The sequence below is a fragment of the Pavona decussata genome, unplaced genomic scaffold (assembly GCF_977016875.1).
Source record: "Pavona decussata unplaced genomic scaffold, jaPavDecu1.1 SCAFFOLD_55, whole genome shotgun sequence".
NCBI classification, from domain to species: domain Eukaryota; kingdom Metazoa; phylum Cnidaria; class Anthozoa; order Scleractinia; family Agariciidae; genus Pavona; species Pavona decussata.
The window spans coordinates 668,407-683,212 of NW_028145477.1; the positions used below are offsets into that span (position 1 = coordinate 668,407).

The 14,806-nt window shown below is 37.7% G+C and overlaps 1 protein-coding gene and 1 non-coding gene across 3 annotated transcripts; both read right to left on the reverse strand.

The window, feature by feature from the left end:
• Positions 1 to 2,735: 2,735 nt before the first annotated feature.
• On the reverse strand, positions 2,736 to 13,900 carry LOC146480135 (double-strand-break repair protein rad21 homolog). 2 transcript variants are annotated; one of them, XM_085109987.1, is made up of 5 exons: positions 13,778 to 13,900; positions 10,137 to 10,547; positions 8,602 to 8,870; positions 7,685 to 7,906; positions 2,736 to 5,462 (listed from the first exon to the last, which is right to left on the reverse strand). In XM_085109987.1, exons 2-5 carry the CDS (start codon positions 10,508 to 10,510, stop codon positions 4,537 to 4,539), a joined length of 1,791 nt encoding a protein of 596 aa, XP_084966113.1. In that variant the 5' UTR covers positions 10,511 to 10,547; positions 13,778 to 13,900; the 3' UTR covers positions 2,736 to 4,536. The 2 variants fall into 2 exon arrangements, with proteins under 2 accessions (XP_084966113.1, XP_084966114.1); XM_085109988.1 differs by having other exon boundaries at positions 10,137 to 10,543; positions 13,774 to 13,895.
• A 697-nt stretch (positions 13,901 to 14,597) lies between these two features.
• Trnat-ugu (transfer RNA threonine (anticodon UGU)) lies at positions 14,598 to 14,670 on the reverse strand. The gene has a single exon. It is a non-coding gene; the product is annotated as a tRNA-Thr (tRNA).
• Between the last annotated feature and the right edge of the window lie 136 nt (positions 14,671 to 14,806).

Sequence of the window (14,806 nt, forward strand, 5' to 3'; positions counted from 1 at the left end):
GAGCTTGGAATAGCAGTGATATACGGCTACTCGGAAGTCGAAAACGACAATTATTTCAACTCTGTTATGTTCATCGACAAGAATGGAGCACGCCTCGCAAATTATCGCAAGCTGCACAATTGGCAGGCGGCGCCCGTGGAATACAAAAGTGGCGACGCCGTGACAGTGGTCGACTGGGAGAATCTAAGAGTTGGTCTGGCTATCGGAGAGGATGTGTGTTTCCCCGAGTTCTTCAGAGCAATGGTTCAAAATGGTGGCGCTCAATTTGTTGCAATTTCAGCAGCGCTTTCTCTCACCAGTCCTTCTCTATGCCCTACAAACGTGTTCCTACACGCACGCGCTTTGGAAAACCGCTGTTACATAGCGCACACTGATCTTGCGGGAGAAAAGTTTTTGGGCATGACAAAGTTGTTTAATCCGTTGGGAGAATACCATGAATCGTCCGAAGGCAAGTCAGAGTTGATGCTTTTGGGGGAGGTCCCGTTGTACACGTACCAAGACGTCCCTCTTCATTTCTTCTCGTATCTCAGACCCGAGGTCTACGATGGAGTGATTCCGTACGCAACCGAGGTTCCTTGGAACAGGCAAACAGAGGAACGAACGCAAGAATTCTTCAATCACCGCGCTGACTACTACGACCGTCAGATGAATGGAATGTACAACGCACCGTCGGTGGTAGCACGTGCTCTCTCCGAAGTGGTCGCCAACAAGAATGGCAAGTTGCTCGATATAGCGGCGGGAACAGGCCTGATCGGTAAGGCGCTGTACTCAAGGGGCTTCAGAAACCTTACCGCTCTTGATCGGAACAAGAAAATGCTGGAAAATGCTGCCGCGAAAAACATCTATAGCAAGTTCATCGTCGGCCCATTTGAACAGGAGGCGGTTAAACTTGCCAAGGGGTCCTTCCATATGTGCGTCTGCGTAGGGGCATTTCTCACTGAAGCATGGCTTGATCCTTCGGTTACAGTCAAAGAAATGTCCCGACTTGTGGAGTCCGGTGGATACTTGCTTCTTTCCTGGAATGCCACTGAGCTGGAGGAAGCCAACTGCCAAGCCGTGAGGAAGAATCTCGATGCTGCGCTCAAAGAAATCGTGGATATTGGAGAATGTAAATGGGTGCTGAATGTCAGCGTACCTAACTACCTCGAAGAATGCCAAGGAACTCTGTGTATTTTGAAAAAGAACTGAAATTTGAACTACGATTTGTGAAACCAGCTGGTGTTTTGTCAGTTTCCCACAGCTGTGTTATGAACTGTAATTCGTTTTTTAAACAGATACGGACAAACAGAATTAATGAGAAACTTTGAGCCAAATATTTAAAAATTATTATATGCAGCCTGCTGTTTTGCAAACGGTTTTGTGGCTTTTTAAAGACGTATTTGTGCAAGAAAATGCAGATTGAACACTTCGGATTCTTTGGCTGAAAATAAGGCCTGTGATTTCTGCCAAGACTTCCTCACCGCTTTCTCTGTGTTTTTCTTCCGCTCGTATTATAATTGTTTTTGTCACGTATGTGGTGAAATTAATCTGAACAAATAAAATGATTGAAATTAAGTTGCAGAAAGGTTTACAAAACGTAATTTTATTCTCCGAATTTATTACCTGTTGTTGGTTATACAAAAACGCTAGCTGATGTTTTTGGGTCAACACTCGAGACACTACATTCAATATCTTCGACAGTGCTGGTGTAATTCACTGACATTTTCTGTGAATTTTGGCCATCTGTCAGTTTGCTTGGACAATTACAGTATGTGATTGTGATATCTGAAGTACAGGAGAATGGATAAAAAAAAATAGTTTTTTAGATTCATGCACATGCGCCGAAGCATGAAATCCTCAGAAGTCCATATATTTCTTTCACGTTTTTAACAAATGATATTTGCATTTTGCGAAAAAAAAAAAACAAAAACACACACACACACACACACACACACACACACAAACAAACAAACAAACAAAACAAAAGCAGCAGGCGTTTTCGGGGGGGGGGGGGAGGAGTGCCAGAATGCCGCCAGCCCTCTTGCATTGTTCGCACTTTCCGCAGCGTTCGCCAGCCCTAAAAGGACTCCAGGCACGCTAGTCATTTCGACATCTCAAGAATACGACCTTGTAGACTTTCCTTTTGCCGACTAAACATCCATGTCCACTTATACACTTGTAAACAGGATATCTGAGCCATTCTGCGTTAGGCTATTAAATTGAGACACCAGTTTTCTGCTTTTCTCCCCGTTTGCGATTTTTCTGAAGGAGACTAAAGTGGGTAGGGGGGTTATCAAAGACACTACCTATCTCATGAACATTACAGACAAAATGTTTTTGGCTTTCAAAATTAAGTTAGCACAGAAATATCCAGCTAGCAAGAGTCAGCATTGCTTGGTAAACAAGAAAAGTGAGGTTTGAATCTCATCGTCATTTTTTACTGCTGGATAGAGGGGTGGCTATGCAATAAAGGCACCATCTTTTGAGGTTGAGAAAGGGGTATGCAGGCAGGTTTGGTGGGTCCTATTTGAGTATAGTAGTTTTGAAAACTTCCATTAGACGTAATAGTGGTTGACCGTGAATAAAATCTTGGGCCTGGCTGACCAACGCGCCCGTGCCTCCAATTCCGTGTGTGCGTTTTATCGGTTGTGTAGTGGGGGAAAAATTAAGGATTTTTTGTAAGTAAACGTACCGAAATTGAGCAAGGTGCTTGGAGGCTGGGAATAACCTCAGACAACAGTTATTAAAATGCGCTGTTAAAATTGAAAGGATGATTCAACTTCAATTTAATAATACTACTAACAATCAAAAACCAGCTCTTTTTTACAATCTTTTCAACTAAATAAACAAGTCTCGCGTTAATGACTACAGGTTTTTAAAACTATCATAGTATGGAGTAAATGAGCGGCTTAAAGTACATGCATGTTCAGACCGCCTTGTTTCCGTGTATACATAAGTACGAGGAAGTCAGAATTCAAATAACTATAACACGATGAAAGCATCGATACAACTATTTACAGTAAAACGATAAAAATTTATAATACATATACAGACGAGGGTAAATGGGGAAAACCATGTTTAAGTAAGCTAAAGCAGCGGCCTTGCAAAATGTATATGTATTTAGCTAAAACGATAAATAAAACAAAGTTAAAATAATTATCAGAACGCTGTAAAAGTTCTCAAGGCCATAAATTAACTGCTTGGAGTAGAACTTTTTCTGGTGCTGTTTGAACAAACAAACAAACAAAAAACCAACCCTATCAAGTGTAAATCAGGCATAATCACAAACCAATTATTAAGGAAAAAGAGCAATTATTAGGGAAAAGGAGCAAGTCAGGAATATTCTTGTTCGCTTCCAATGAAAATGAAAATCATTGTTCACCTCAGTTAACGCTTTAAACCCCTAATGTCAAAGAACAAATTCTCCTATCTTGTTCCTATACTTTTGTTATAAAAGTACTGAGAAGTTATTGAAATATCAAGAAAATTCACCTTGAATGATCACATCCTTAATTCTCATGACCTCAGAGTTTGAATGCAAGGAGAAATTTGACGCTGATCACTGTTAGGGCTTAAAGGGTTCAATTTGAGCAGTCATACCTAGTAACATAGGTCATGATTGAGCTGACCTGAATTTTGTGAGGCCGATGAAATTTACACCCAATAAACATTGTCTTTCTGTACTTATTGAGAGCATTTCTGTTTCTAATTTCCATGAGTGCGACCTTGCTCCTTTAACGTTAATTATTATAAAAACGCATTTGCTATGTTACTTTCTTCGAAGCACAGATTCATTTTCTGCCAATCAAGTTAACAAATACATGTAAAAAGCCCCTTTTTCAAAAACACTGTGTCTGGATGCCTTTGTAAGCAGACACCATTTCATAAGATACATACTAGTTACAAAACCACAAGAATACAATTATGTTTCACTGGGTTAATTAGTAACTAGTGCAAACTCCACAAAAATATACATTTTTAAATTACAGTAAAAGAGATTAATACTAAATCAGACATTGTTTTAAAGGCAACCAACTTTTTCCAAGGTAAGAATAATATTTATCTCTCATTTATCAGAATCATCTGATGTAATAAACTTTAATTTACTGAACAACTGAGGCATAACTCCCTAACTTGGGTGAAAATAAATTTCAAAGTGCGTGTATAGAATGTAATAAAAAAACCCTAATATCTTTTATTTTTAGTGCGCTATTTTTTAAAATCCTTTAAGGTTCATGAAAACTAAAGCCAAAATTCTTCCACAAAACATCATGTATTTAGGCAACTTACTGGTAAACTAATAACCTCTCCACTTGCAATTGTGGTTCTTGTTTTACAGCTATGCTACATTTGTGTATGTCATAGGAGTGTCAAATTGCTGTTTTTTGCTAAGAAAGTAAACGGTTTCTTGAAACCCTCCATCAAGTTTGCATGATCCAAAATACTCAAACCTTGCATGATTCTCACATTTCTAAAGCTTCATAAAACAAAAGACATCAGGGTAACAATATCTTTTATCAATTTATGCAAGCATCTCACAAGTTAAGCTGTTCTTCTTCAACATGCTAGGCCAAACTTTGGTCCCTTTGAAATTTTAATATCTCCAAATGGCTTTTTCTGTTCTATATCAATGCTACTTTCTTTGCTGAGTAAAAGACAGCTGTAAAATTTGTACGCAGCTTGTTTCCTGCTACTCTTGTGTACCAAACCTTCAAAGTTAACCACCTCCTTTTTCTGAAATTCTCTCTTCAATGTGTGAAGCAGGTGTTGAGTGCGCTTTGTCCACCGTCGGTTTTCTAACTGTTCACTTGACTGAGAGCTGTGTTGCTCTTCAGTTTCTTCTGACACTATTGACTCCTCTTGCTGCTCATTCTTCTCAAGGTCATCTCTGCTATCTGGATAAATATCATCTACTCCACCAGCTAAAAAGGGTTCTTCTTCCTCTACAGGCCGTTCATAGTCCTCAAGAGTCTGATCAATAGGCTCTTCAGGGATTACAGTCACATTGGCTGACTCATTGGCAAAGGAAACCGATGAACGCTTACTTTGGTCATAAATGCCAGACACGTCCTCTTCTTCTCTTGCAATTTCTTGTTCCTCGTCAATGTCCATTCTTTCCTCTGATTCTGCACTATCGGACTCAGCATTTACAACATTTGTAAGGTTACACATAAAGGTATCCACAACTGACGATGCAAGAACCTCAGTGCCAGGTAAGGCAAATAGCTTTTCAACCGTGGATGTGATTTTAAGCTTCATTCTGCGTTTTGTTGGAGGAGCAAGTGTTGCTGGTGTCACAATGTCGCTTGTGTCAGAGAGTTGAGACTTGATCGCTTCTGTCGCTAAAATTTTGTCTCCATCAACCACTAGTTTTCTCTTACGGCGGCTTCGCTTCTTTTTTTGAACAACTTCCACTGGCTCAAGAACAAATGCTTCAGATTCATTATGCAGCAGTGTGGTTTCATTTCCAGTCTCATTAACACCTGTTTATGAAAAATATTAAGTCAGCTTGTAATGAATATTATGGGCCAGTTATTTAAACAGAGTCTAACTTAGACGGCGGCTTAAGACAATCAGTGGGCCTCCAAATCTGTTTATAAGTGGTTTATTTTAAGAAGATATATAGTTTTCGAGTCAGGGATGCAAGCCTTCTTGTTACTGTCAGCAGCATACAATGTTTAGATATGACTGTTACCAAAATTGAAAATGGCTTAGAACGTGGTTTTGTTAAACACCGTCCAAACTGTCTTTTAATAGCTGACCCTATGTGTTCTGTAACTAGGATAGCAAAATTAGAAGGGGAAATACATTTTCTTGTGACCAGTTTGTTGAAGTGCCAATGAAAGAATTTTTGTTGCCCTTGGGTATTTAATGCAACAAATATAAACTTCCTCTCACACAAAAAGCGACCAAACAAAAAGTTCAATTTACTGTTTGTTATGACATATAGCTCCAAAATGAAAAAGGAAAAAAAAAAAACAAAAAAAAAAAAAAAAACCAAAACATGTATTCTACTCTAAGCATGTAGAATTAACTTCAGTTTTCCATTTCATACATGCATGGTCAATTTTTGGCTTTTACAACTCTGAGTCTGCTTTGAGACTGAATTTTGCACTTACAACGCAAAGGTTTGTTTCAAAACATACAAAAAATTCTAATGCATACAGAAGAGCCGTCCCCTGGAATTTCATGCAATGGGACGATCAGATGGAATGGTTTTTGACGGTGTGAATATTAAGGTGTCTAAGAAGAACAGGGTAAAGAACCATACTTTTGAGGGCTTCAATTTAAAAGATTTACATTTTTGTTGTAATAGATCTAGGAAACTTGCAGTTTAATTGCATTCCAAATTAAAAACATCAATTGAATTATTATCTTTATTTGTTTGTACACTACCCCACAAGCTATTAGCTTTGAAATTTTATTGTTTATAAATAAAACTTTCAAAAAAGGAATAGTTCAATGGTTCAAGCTTCCAGTGACCTCAAACGTTGTGAGATTACGCCTTACAGAAGCCATCAGCCCTGTACTTAACTGCAACTAGTTACATTAATCACAAGTTCAGTGAAACACCATTTTGGGTCTCTCTTTTTCCAGTCAACAAAATCATCAACATATAAGTATTTTTTAAGCCATGGAGTGAATCTAATGGAAAGCTTATGGAGAGCAAAGCAATCAATAAGAAATTAAACAAATTACTTTACTTCGCTAAATTCAGTGTCAAGGTATTTAGCACTGTACACTAAAACTAGATTCAAATCAATTCAAAGACATCAGAGATAAAAGTATTGTACTGCTCTAAGGGAACAGGGTCCAAAATTGCGCTTTCCTGGTCGCCAATGCGACTAAAAATTTTGCACTGGCGACCAGAATTTCACAACTAGTCGCCAGCGGGCGATTAACTATTTCATGCCACGATCATTATACAAACAATAACTTTGATTTTCAGCCAAATCGATAAAAATAAAATTCAAAGCTGCCCGCCAATTGGTCACTTAGTTTTTACCTTTCCACTGCTTTGGAAGTATAAAACCGATTCTCCTGTTATTATAAATCTATCACAACGCTTCACAGCTCGAGCAGTGCGAAGCTTCGCCGCCATGTTTTTTGAACAAGAAATCCTGCACGGTTGTGGCCTGGTGCAAAAAACATGGCGATCTGTCGATCGTCTTGACAGAATGCGAAAGGAAAGATCGTTTACGGTTTTGAACATAGAGCAAAGAACCAACCGAGCAGTTTTTCAATCGGGTACATTTCTTCTCCAAAAGTTAGAGACAAGAGAAGGTATAAAGTAGACTTAAAACATTTAGCAGTCTTATGAAACTGCGTATATAGCCGGCATTCGATTCGTTCGTCATGGTTTTTCAGTGGTAGGTGTATAAATCGCCATTGCGGCCCCAAACGCAAACGCGTTCTCTTCGTTCTGATTCTTAAAAGAAAAATTGGCGACCAGAATTTTCCATCTGGCAACCAAAAATTTTGGTTTGTGTTTCGCTGCGAAGGAAAAATTTTATTGACACTTTTTTTCTGCTTTTTGGCGACCACATTTTTCCATATGGCGACTGAAAAAAAAAAATTTCAGTCGCCACTTGGCGCCTGCCTAAAAAATTTAATTTCGGACCCTGCTTTTGTCTCATTTCTCATAATTTACATCACACGATATGCAATTCACATCTCAAGAGTGTACTAGAATGAAACTGCTCACCCTCTCCTTCAACAGCTTCAGTGACTGGAATCTCTTTCTCTTCAACTAGATTTGTGTCCACAGGCTCTAGGGTAACATCTGCTGCAGCAACTGTGGTTGGCAAGTCATCAAAACCAGGTACTAGTGCATCCCCACCGAGTTCATCTCCAAACCCATCAGCAAGAAAATCAACTCCCTCACCACCAAATCCATCATCCCTGATTGGTTCATCAAGTGCTATGTCTAACAAATTAAGACAAAAAGTAAAAGATGAGATTTGTATACAGTTGAAGGACAGGCTACAGAAAAGAACATACTGGTTTCAATTCTTGAATTTTACATCAAGGTCTTTTTTTCCCATTCTTTTCACATCAACCCCATTTTCAGTAGAGTAGAACAGCCGAATACATGCATATAATGCCCACAATGCAGCCCTCTCGGTGAAAGGAAACACAACAGCAGCAAAAGGGTCTAGGAGAATATTAGTGCAAACTAAAAAAAATCCTCGTTTGTATCTTATTATAGGAAATTAACGCTTTGTGAATTTAACGCAAATTTTTAAAATTCCCATTCATTTTTCTTAATGTTAATTTCTGTTTTGAGACAATTCCACAATTATTATTATTATTATTTGCATTTCGGAATTTTACACAAAGTGTTAAACTAAATTCGTCCTGTTGTGTGAACAATTCTGTTTCCTTGTGTAAATCGCGTTAATTTCCCTTATTTTGAATTTTTAGCACCTCTTTCACGTTAATTTCCTTTATTGGGAAGTAATTTTCCCTAAAATTTGTGTTAATTTAAGTAGCGTTTATTCCAAATACCTTCATTAACACGAGTGTTAATTTTCTATAATAAGGTAGCTGGCGAAATTGCTTGCTGCCAATAAATTTTGAGAGGGCTGCTTAATGGTTGCAAAACAAAACACGTTCAAGTACCTAGCTTGCTCCTTTCCAAAGTAGAGTCAGTGATTGCCCTTTGTTCTCCATCATCAATGGTGCTTATCTTGGAAATATCATTTGATTGGTAAAGAGGTTCATCCAGAGCAGATCCCGCTCTTGCCAACTCTGGTTCCAGTTCGCCTTCGAACAGCATATCTCCAAAACCATCATCACCAATAAAGTTGTTGGTAATAATGTCTTCTTTCATCGTTATTTCCTCAATTCGACCCTGATTTAGAGTGAACTGAGCATGAATTTCAACCTCACTGAAAGAAAAGAAACAGAACCTATCAGCCTGCAATAACATTTTCCAGCGAATTAAAAGTTAAATCCACTAGAGAGCAACAGCTTATCAAGGTACATTAAACAATCACGAGACCAATACCACGGTAATTTCTGAGAACAAATGAGTGTGACAAAAAAATACAATGGGATATGAGAGGAGGAAAAATCCTCCATTTTGACTTGTGAGTTACTGTTGCTATACAAACTATAATGATCATAATTTTGTCAGACTGGTGGAATTAAAGGAGAGATTTAAGGACTGTGCCTACTTTTGTGCGGTTTAAAACTATGGCATTTATTTGCCTTTTTTCCCAATATATTGACAATTTATCCATAGTTAAATGTATGGCGAGGTGACCTCCAGAAACCATCAGGCTAAATGCGGAGAAAGCAGAACTTAGCAAGTGCCCTTGGTATCCAAAAAGAAAATTGGGGGTAACCATGCGACTTTTTTATTCTCAGGGTTCTCATTAGAAGGCGGGAGCCGGGTACCAGTACCAGGATACACAAGAGTCAGTACCTGCCTACTTTCAAACTGAACATAAAGAAATTCACTTCAAGTGTGATTTTCTGCCCAGCTACTCTCCTATGGGTGCCTCCCTACGTCAAAACTTAATGAAACCCCTGTATTCTCTTTCTTAACTTGAACGCCACTCCCACCAATTTGGTTCCTGGGTAGGTCACCCTTGCTGTAGAAGTTGAACGAGTTGAAATGATCGTGAAGAAGCACAAATGAAATAAAGTTATATTCGTCGCTGCTTATGTTCCATAATAACACCATCAGGAATTCAAGAGTTAATCAAGTCAACTTTATTAGGTGTTTTTAAAAAATTACATTATTATTTTACAATTTCTTGGCGCCGCAGGTAGCATAGCTACAGATGTAATCTAGGCGGCAAAAAAAGAAGAAAGAATAAATTTACAAAATATTTAGACAAAAAGAAAGAATAAACTTATTTACTAATTAAGAAGGTACTGTAGACTGATCTATAATATCAAAGATACAAGAAGAAGGAAAGGTTTTTGGGTAGACTAAAATAATGAAGAACTTATTTTAGCTTCTTTAAAGGCAACACAAGAGAAAAGACAAGAAAAACATGAAATAGGGTAGGAAGGAAAGGAATGACAAAACGGTAGTATACAACTATGTCAGTTGTTATTTGACTTTTGTTACTAGAGATTCTAGGATACATGTTTAATAGTACAATAGAAAAAAAAATCAGCTAAATAACCAAAAAGTTACTTACTTGACTTCAGGCAATGTCATATCAAGGTCTGTAAAAACTTCTGGCATTGTAACAGCAGCAAATGCAAGCTCTCTACCCTCTTCAGGCAAATCTACCACTCCAGGCCGGAAAGCCATCTTGATTTTAACAAAGGCCTCAGTGCAGTCTGCCAACAGATACTTTGTCTTCCTGGAGTATATTCTCACAACTCCAAGGAGAAGATGGCCTGACGTTCTCAAGGCAAGCTTAACTTTTGGGGAGATGATGTTTTCAACTGACGAAGGGAGGTCTGTTTCAGAGACAAGTGCCTTGCTGAGTTTACGCTCCCAGTGAGCAGCCAGCCATACCCTGGCCAAGGGGGCTTTCTTGGCCAAGATGAATTGGTGATAGAACATGGTGTCGGTTATTGAGTGCTACAAACTATAGTTCTACCTGAAAAAAGGGAAAATTGACATCAAGATTACTTTTTTATCCAGTATCTTGAAAATGTAAAGCACTGGTAGTAGAAGAGCCTGTATTTAATGTGGATGATATGTAAAAGCGTAAGCTAATCTTATACCCAGATGTCTGCCTTGGGAGAAAACATCTGGTAAAAACGATCACGTCTGATTGATCAATGAAAATGGTCCAATGGAAGTCACGTCAACCATTTTCACTTTTGCTTTGCACACGCATAAATGCATGACTAACAAAAACTTTGTTTCAAATGACACTTCTGTTCTTCTGCGGAAGTGGTTTCTTGTATTGATTTAAACTTAACATTTCATTAAAACATGACAAGTTCTTATAGGCATAAATTTTTATAGTGTTGCCTCTCTGTTAAAAGTTTTGTGAAAATTTTTGCTCGGCAATCTGATGCATACAACTAACTTCTATGTGTAATACAGCATGTGCACTTTGGCTATCATTGTCAACTTAAGCGGCGACTTTCTTCTTTCCCAGAAACTTGAAATCATTGATTTTTTTTCTGAATACAGTAGGTGAAATGATACCAACACTGATAGGGACAGATTGATCTTGAAAATCCATCTTAGGAAATTCACGAACAATGTCTTTTTTGCTACAGTGGAACCTTGATTTTACGATATGGCAAGGGGACAGCAAAATCGTATCTTTAAATCGGGATATCATTGTACATGTAAACGAACTCCTGATTTATGAATAGCTTTTGCAGGGAAACAGAATGTTGATCGTTAAATCAGGAATATCATTAGTTTGACAATCGTAAAATCAGGGTTCCACTGTACAAATGTTGAGCATCTGCAGCATGTGTTAAAAATGTTTGGGTTGTCCGCACTTTATAATGAATTATTTTAGATTTAATAGGGATGTAATTTATAGGAATATTAGGCAGGGTGACTACCTTAATCTGCCTTTGATAAGATTAGAGTGTACCAAAAAAACCTTTTTTATAATGGCTGTTTAGTTTTAATACATGTTTATTGTGCATAAGTCTCTGATTTTAGTTTTATACCATACATTTCTTTTTATTTCATTAGTACACTGTTAGTTGCATTTTGCTAGTATCTTTTATTATATTTAGGGCCTCTCTGGATAGCAGTTTTTGTAATGTCATAACTGAAAGAGTTACTCTGATGAAATAAAGGTACCTAATCTCTGTAAAACAAGTCTTACATAAAAATACCATTTTTTGCAATTTTAAACCTTTGCAAAGTTTGACTAAAAGATTGCTCGTAACTTGAATAAGAACAATAAAATTACAATCAAATCAAGATTTAACCCCCACATTAAGTGGACACCAGCTTGAGTCCTAAAATTTTCTTACCATATTTAGTGTATTTATTTACCTTATTTAATGGACACTTGTTAAGCAGACATGAACACCAAAATTAACCCTTTTTGTCACTCAAAACCTGTATGTATTTATTTTAATAGAATTAATATGTACTTTACCTCTAAAAGTGTACTTTATGACTTTCGATACCCCATATTTTGTACAGTTTCGGAACAATGATTACAAATTGTGAATTTTGAATTGAAATGTAATGCAATGTAGGTATAATAAATGACCATAAATAAAGGCTTAAAAATTAACTATTTATTACATAATTTATCAGAACCTGTATTTGAAGGAACCAAGTAAAAATAACCAATGTAAAATTACTCTGACCAATCAGAACAGGCGAAAACAGTTTAACAAACCAATCTGAAATTGAAGCAATACAGTGGAACCTTGATTTAACAAGCCTCTACATTACAAAGTCCTCTGTATGACAAATGATGTTCTGCAGTCTGGCCTTTTAAAATGTATGATACAGAACCTAGTTTTAATGAACCCTCAATATACAAACCTTTTTTTCTAGTTCCTTGGCACTCCGTTAAATTGAGGTTCCACGAAAACCGGCAAGTCATGGTTGGTTTTGCTCCTCATTAGTTGAGGAAGTGGCATGAGTTTTTTTCAGCCAATCATAAAGCACAGTAAAGAAGACCAAAGCAAATGTTGCCTACGTTCGACACTCAATTGAAAACCAGTCTTACAGGTACACCCTGCATTTAGAAGACACTAGTGAAGGTCCCAAAGACATCTGCTCAATACAGGTTCTTGTCCACTCAATAATTTGTGTCTGTTTAATGAGGCAACACTTAACAGTTATTGGACAACTAAATTTGGGTGACTTAGAATTAAACCTAAAGAGATCATTGCCAAATGTACAGTGGGAAAAATACTACAACTTAAACGGTTGAATGGCAAGTGGCCAAGTGGGATTTGCTATGCTTTCAAGATTGTCACAAGCATGAACATGCTCAGACATGTTTACCTTAAGTTCAGTTAGAAAAAGCTTCAAGTCAAGTTCAAGAAACCTAAACAGGCAGGACTGCTACAATCTGTTTTATATTTAACTTCTTTCGTTGACTGAAATAACAATTAAAATAATCTTACAAACGGGTAAAATACTCATCTTTCAATTTCATTTTGTGTCGAAATTATGTTTGGGTTCTGGCTCATTTGTAAACAGAACATCACTATTTCTAATATCTTCCAACCAACGACTTGAAAAAGCCGTTTTTAGGTACAAAATTGTCCAGAAAAGCAGTAAGTCCGGCTTTAAAACCTTCAACAGGAAAATTAACACTGAGAAGCGGTACATTTCAAATCTCAATCTGTCGTTTGTCACGGATCAGTTTTGGACGCTATTTTGAACGTTGTTCCCTTTTTTGTGGTGACTAAAAGAGATGCCATTTCCCTGGCAAAAGTACATGTTATAGGGCAGGATTTTACCGATTTTAGTTCAGGTAAAACGGGAGCAGATTTGATTTTAAACACGAAAAAGCGGTTAACAAGGTAACTTCTTATCATAAGCCAAATTTTGAAGTTACAAGTTTTCGATTCGTTTAGGTTGTGTTTGTCGTAACTAAATATTGCCAGTTGTAACAATAAAAAAGCCTCGAACCACTTTTTAAAACCCACCAAAACGTAGTACAATGTAAAGCTAACCAAATGAAGTAACATAAACAATCTATGACAGTATTTTTCAAGAGCACATGAAGCGAAGAAAACGACGCTATGAAGCTGCAACCAGTATTGTGTTACTTTTGTTGTAAGCGCGTAAATTTGAAACGGTCAAAGCGACGCCGAGACTACAAATATACGCAAAAAGTACGCACTAACGAATGCTACAAGTATTTTTCCTTATACTTACCAGTTTTGGGCCAAAATATCCTTACAAATAACCATAAAATAATGTTTTTCTTCCTTATTACAATTCAAAATGGCAGCCTGCATTCGAATGCTCAACGAATTCCCGCCTAAATTTGCACATCACGTGACTTTTTTACGCGGCTACCAAGGCGCTTTGTGGCCGTGGTGACGGTTGGCCCTCCCGCCAAATTTTTCCCGCTTCTCCAGTTTCCCACATCCCCCGTCGTTCCCGGTGACTGGGGAACCCGCTCTGCCCCCAGACGGTTGATAAATTCCACATACTAGCGCCCCTACTAGCCCGCCAAGGCGTTTTCAGACTCGCTGTGCTAAGTGAGCTTTTTTTTTTATCTTGGTCAGGAGACCATTATGTACTAAAATTTTATTGTCCAATTCTAGGGCACCAAACTACAGCATCCAAAAATGTTGCCAGATAGTTCAGTGTGCCCTTTTCAAGATTTCGCCGACGAACCATAATTATTTTCACATCAGGGTACGTTGGTCCCCAAATCTCAAACGTTACTTACTGTACCCCCAAAAATCCCCCCTCCCCGTCCCCACGGGAATAAGTCACCAAACAAAGTCTTTTGAAAGAATATATAAAGCCCGGGGCAAAATTCAGAATGTTGTGAACATAATTTCTTCATAGGCTGGCCACAGTATTAAAGATGTTGTTGGTGTAATTTTCTATATTTTCATTATTGTTTTTTTTTATCTATAAAAGCCCTGATTATATTAAATTGATATGAAGAGCGAGAGAGGAAAACTGGGAAAGAGAAAAGAAAGAAAAAATAAGAAATAAAAAGAAAATTAAATTCTTAGTCAGCCCCCGGAGAGATTTGAACTCTCGACCCCTGGTTTACAAGACCAGTGCTCTAACCCCTGAGCTACGGAGGCACTGCTATTAGCTACCGTGAAATTTTAGAAAGCAATCACATTCGAGTTTCTGTTTTGACGGCTGTTTTGACCATGGATCATAAACTGTTTTGTTTGAAAACACGCTTCTTTTGAAAAGAGTCAATTAGGGGCAATT

Excerpts from the sequence above, each read along its gene's own strand:
- LOC146480135 (XM_085109987.1), bottom strand. The coding sequence starts at position 10,510 with ATGTTCTATCACCAATTCATCTTGGCCAAGAAAGCCCCCTTGGCCAGG. Across the intron at positions 8,871-10,136 it reads ATGACATTGCCTGAAGTCAA|TGAGGTTGAAATTCATGCTC; the intron begins GTAAGTAACTTT and ends CTTTTCTTTCAG. Across the intron at positions 7,907-8,601 it reads TTTGGAAAGGAGCAAGCTAG|ACATAGCACTTGATGAACCA; the intron begins GTACTTGAACGT and ends TTAATTTGTTAG.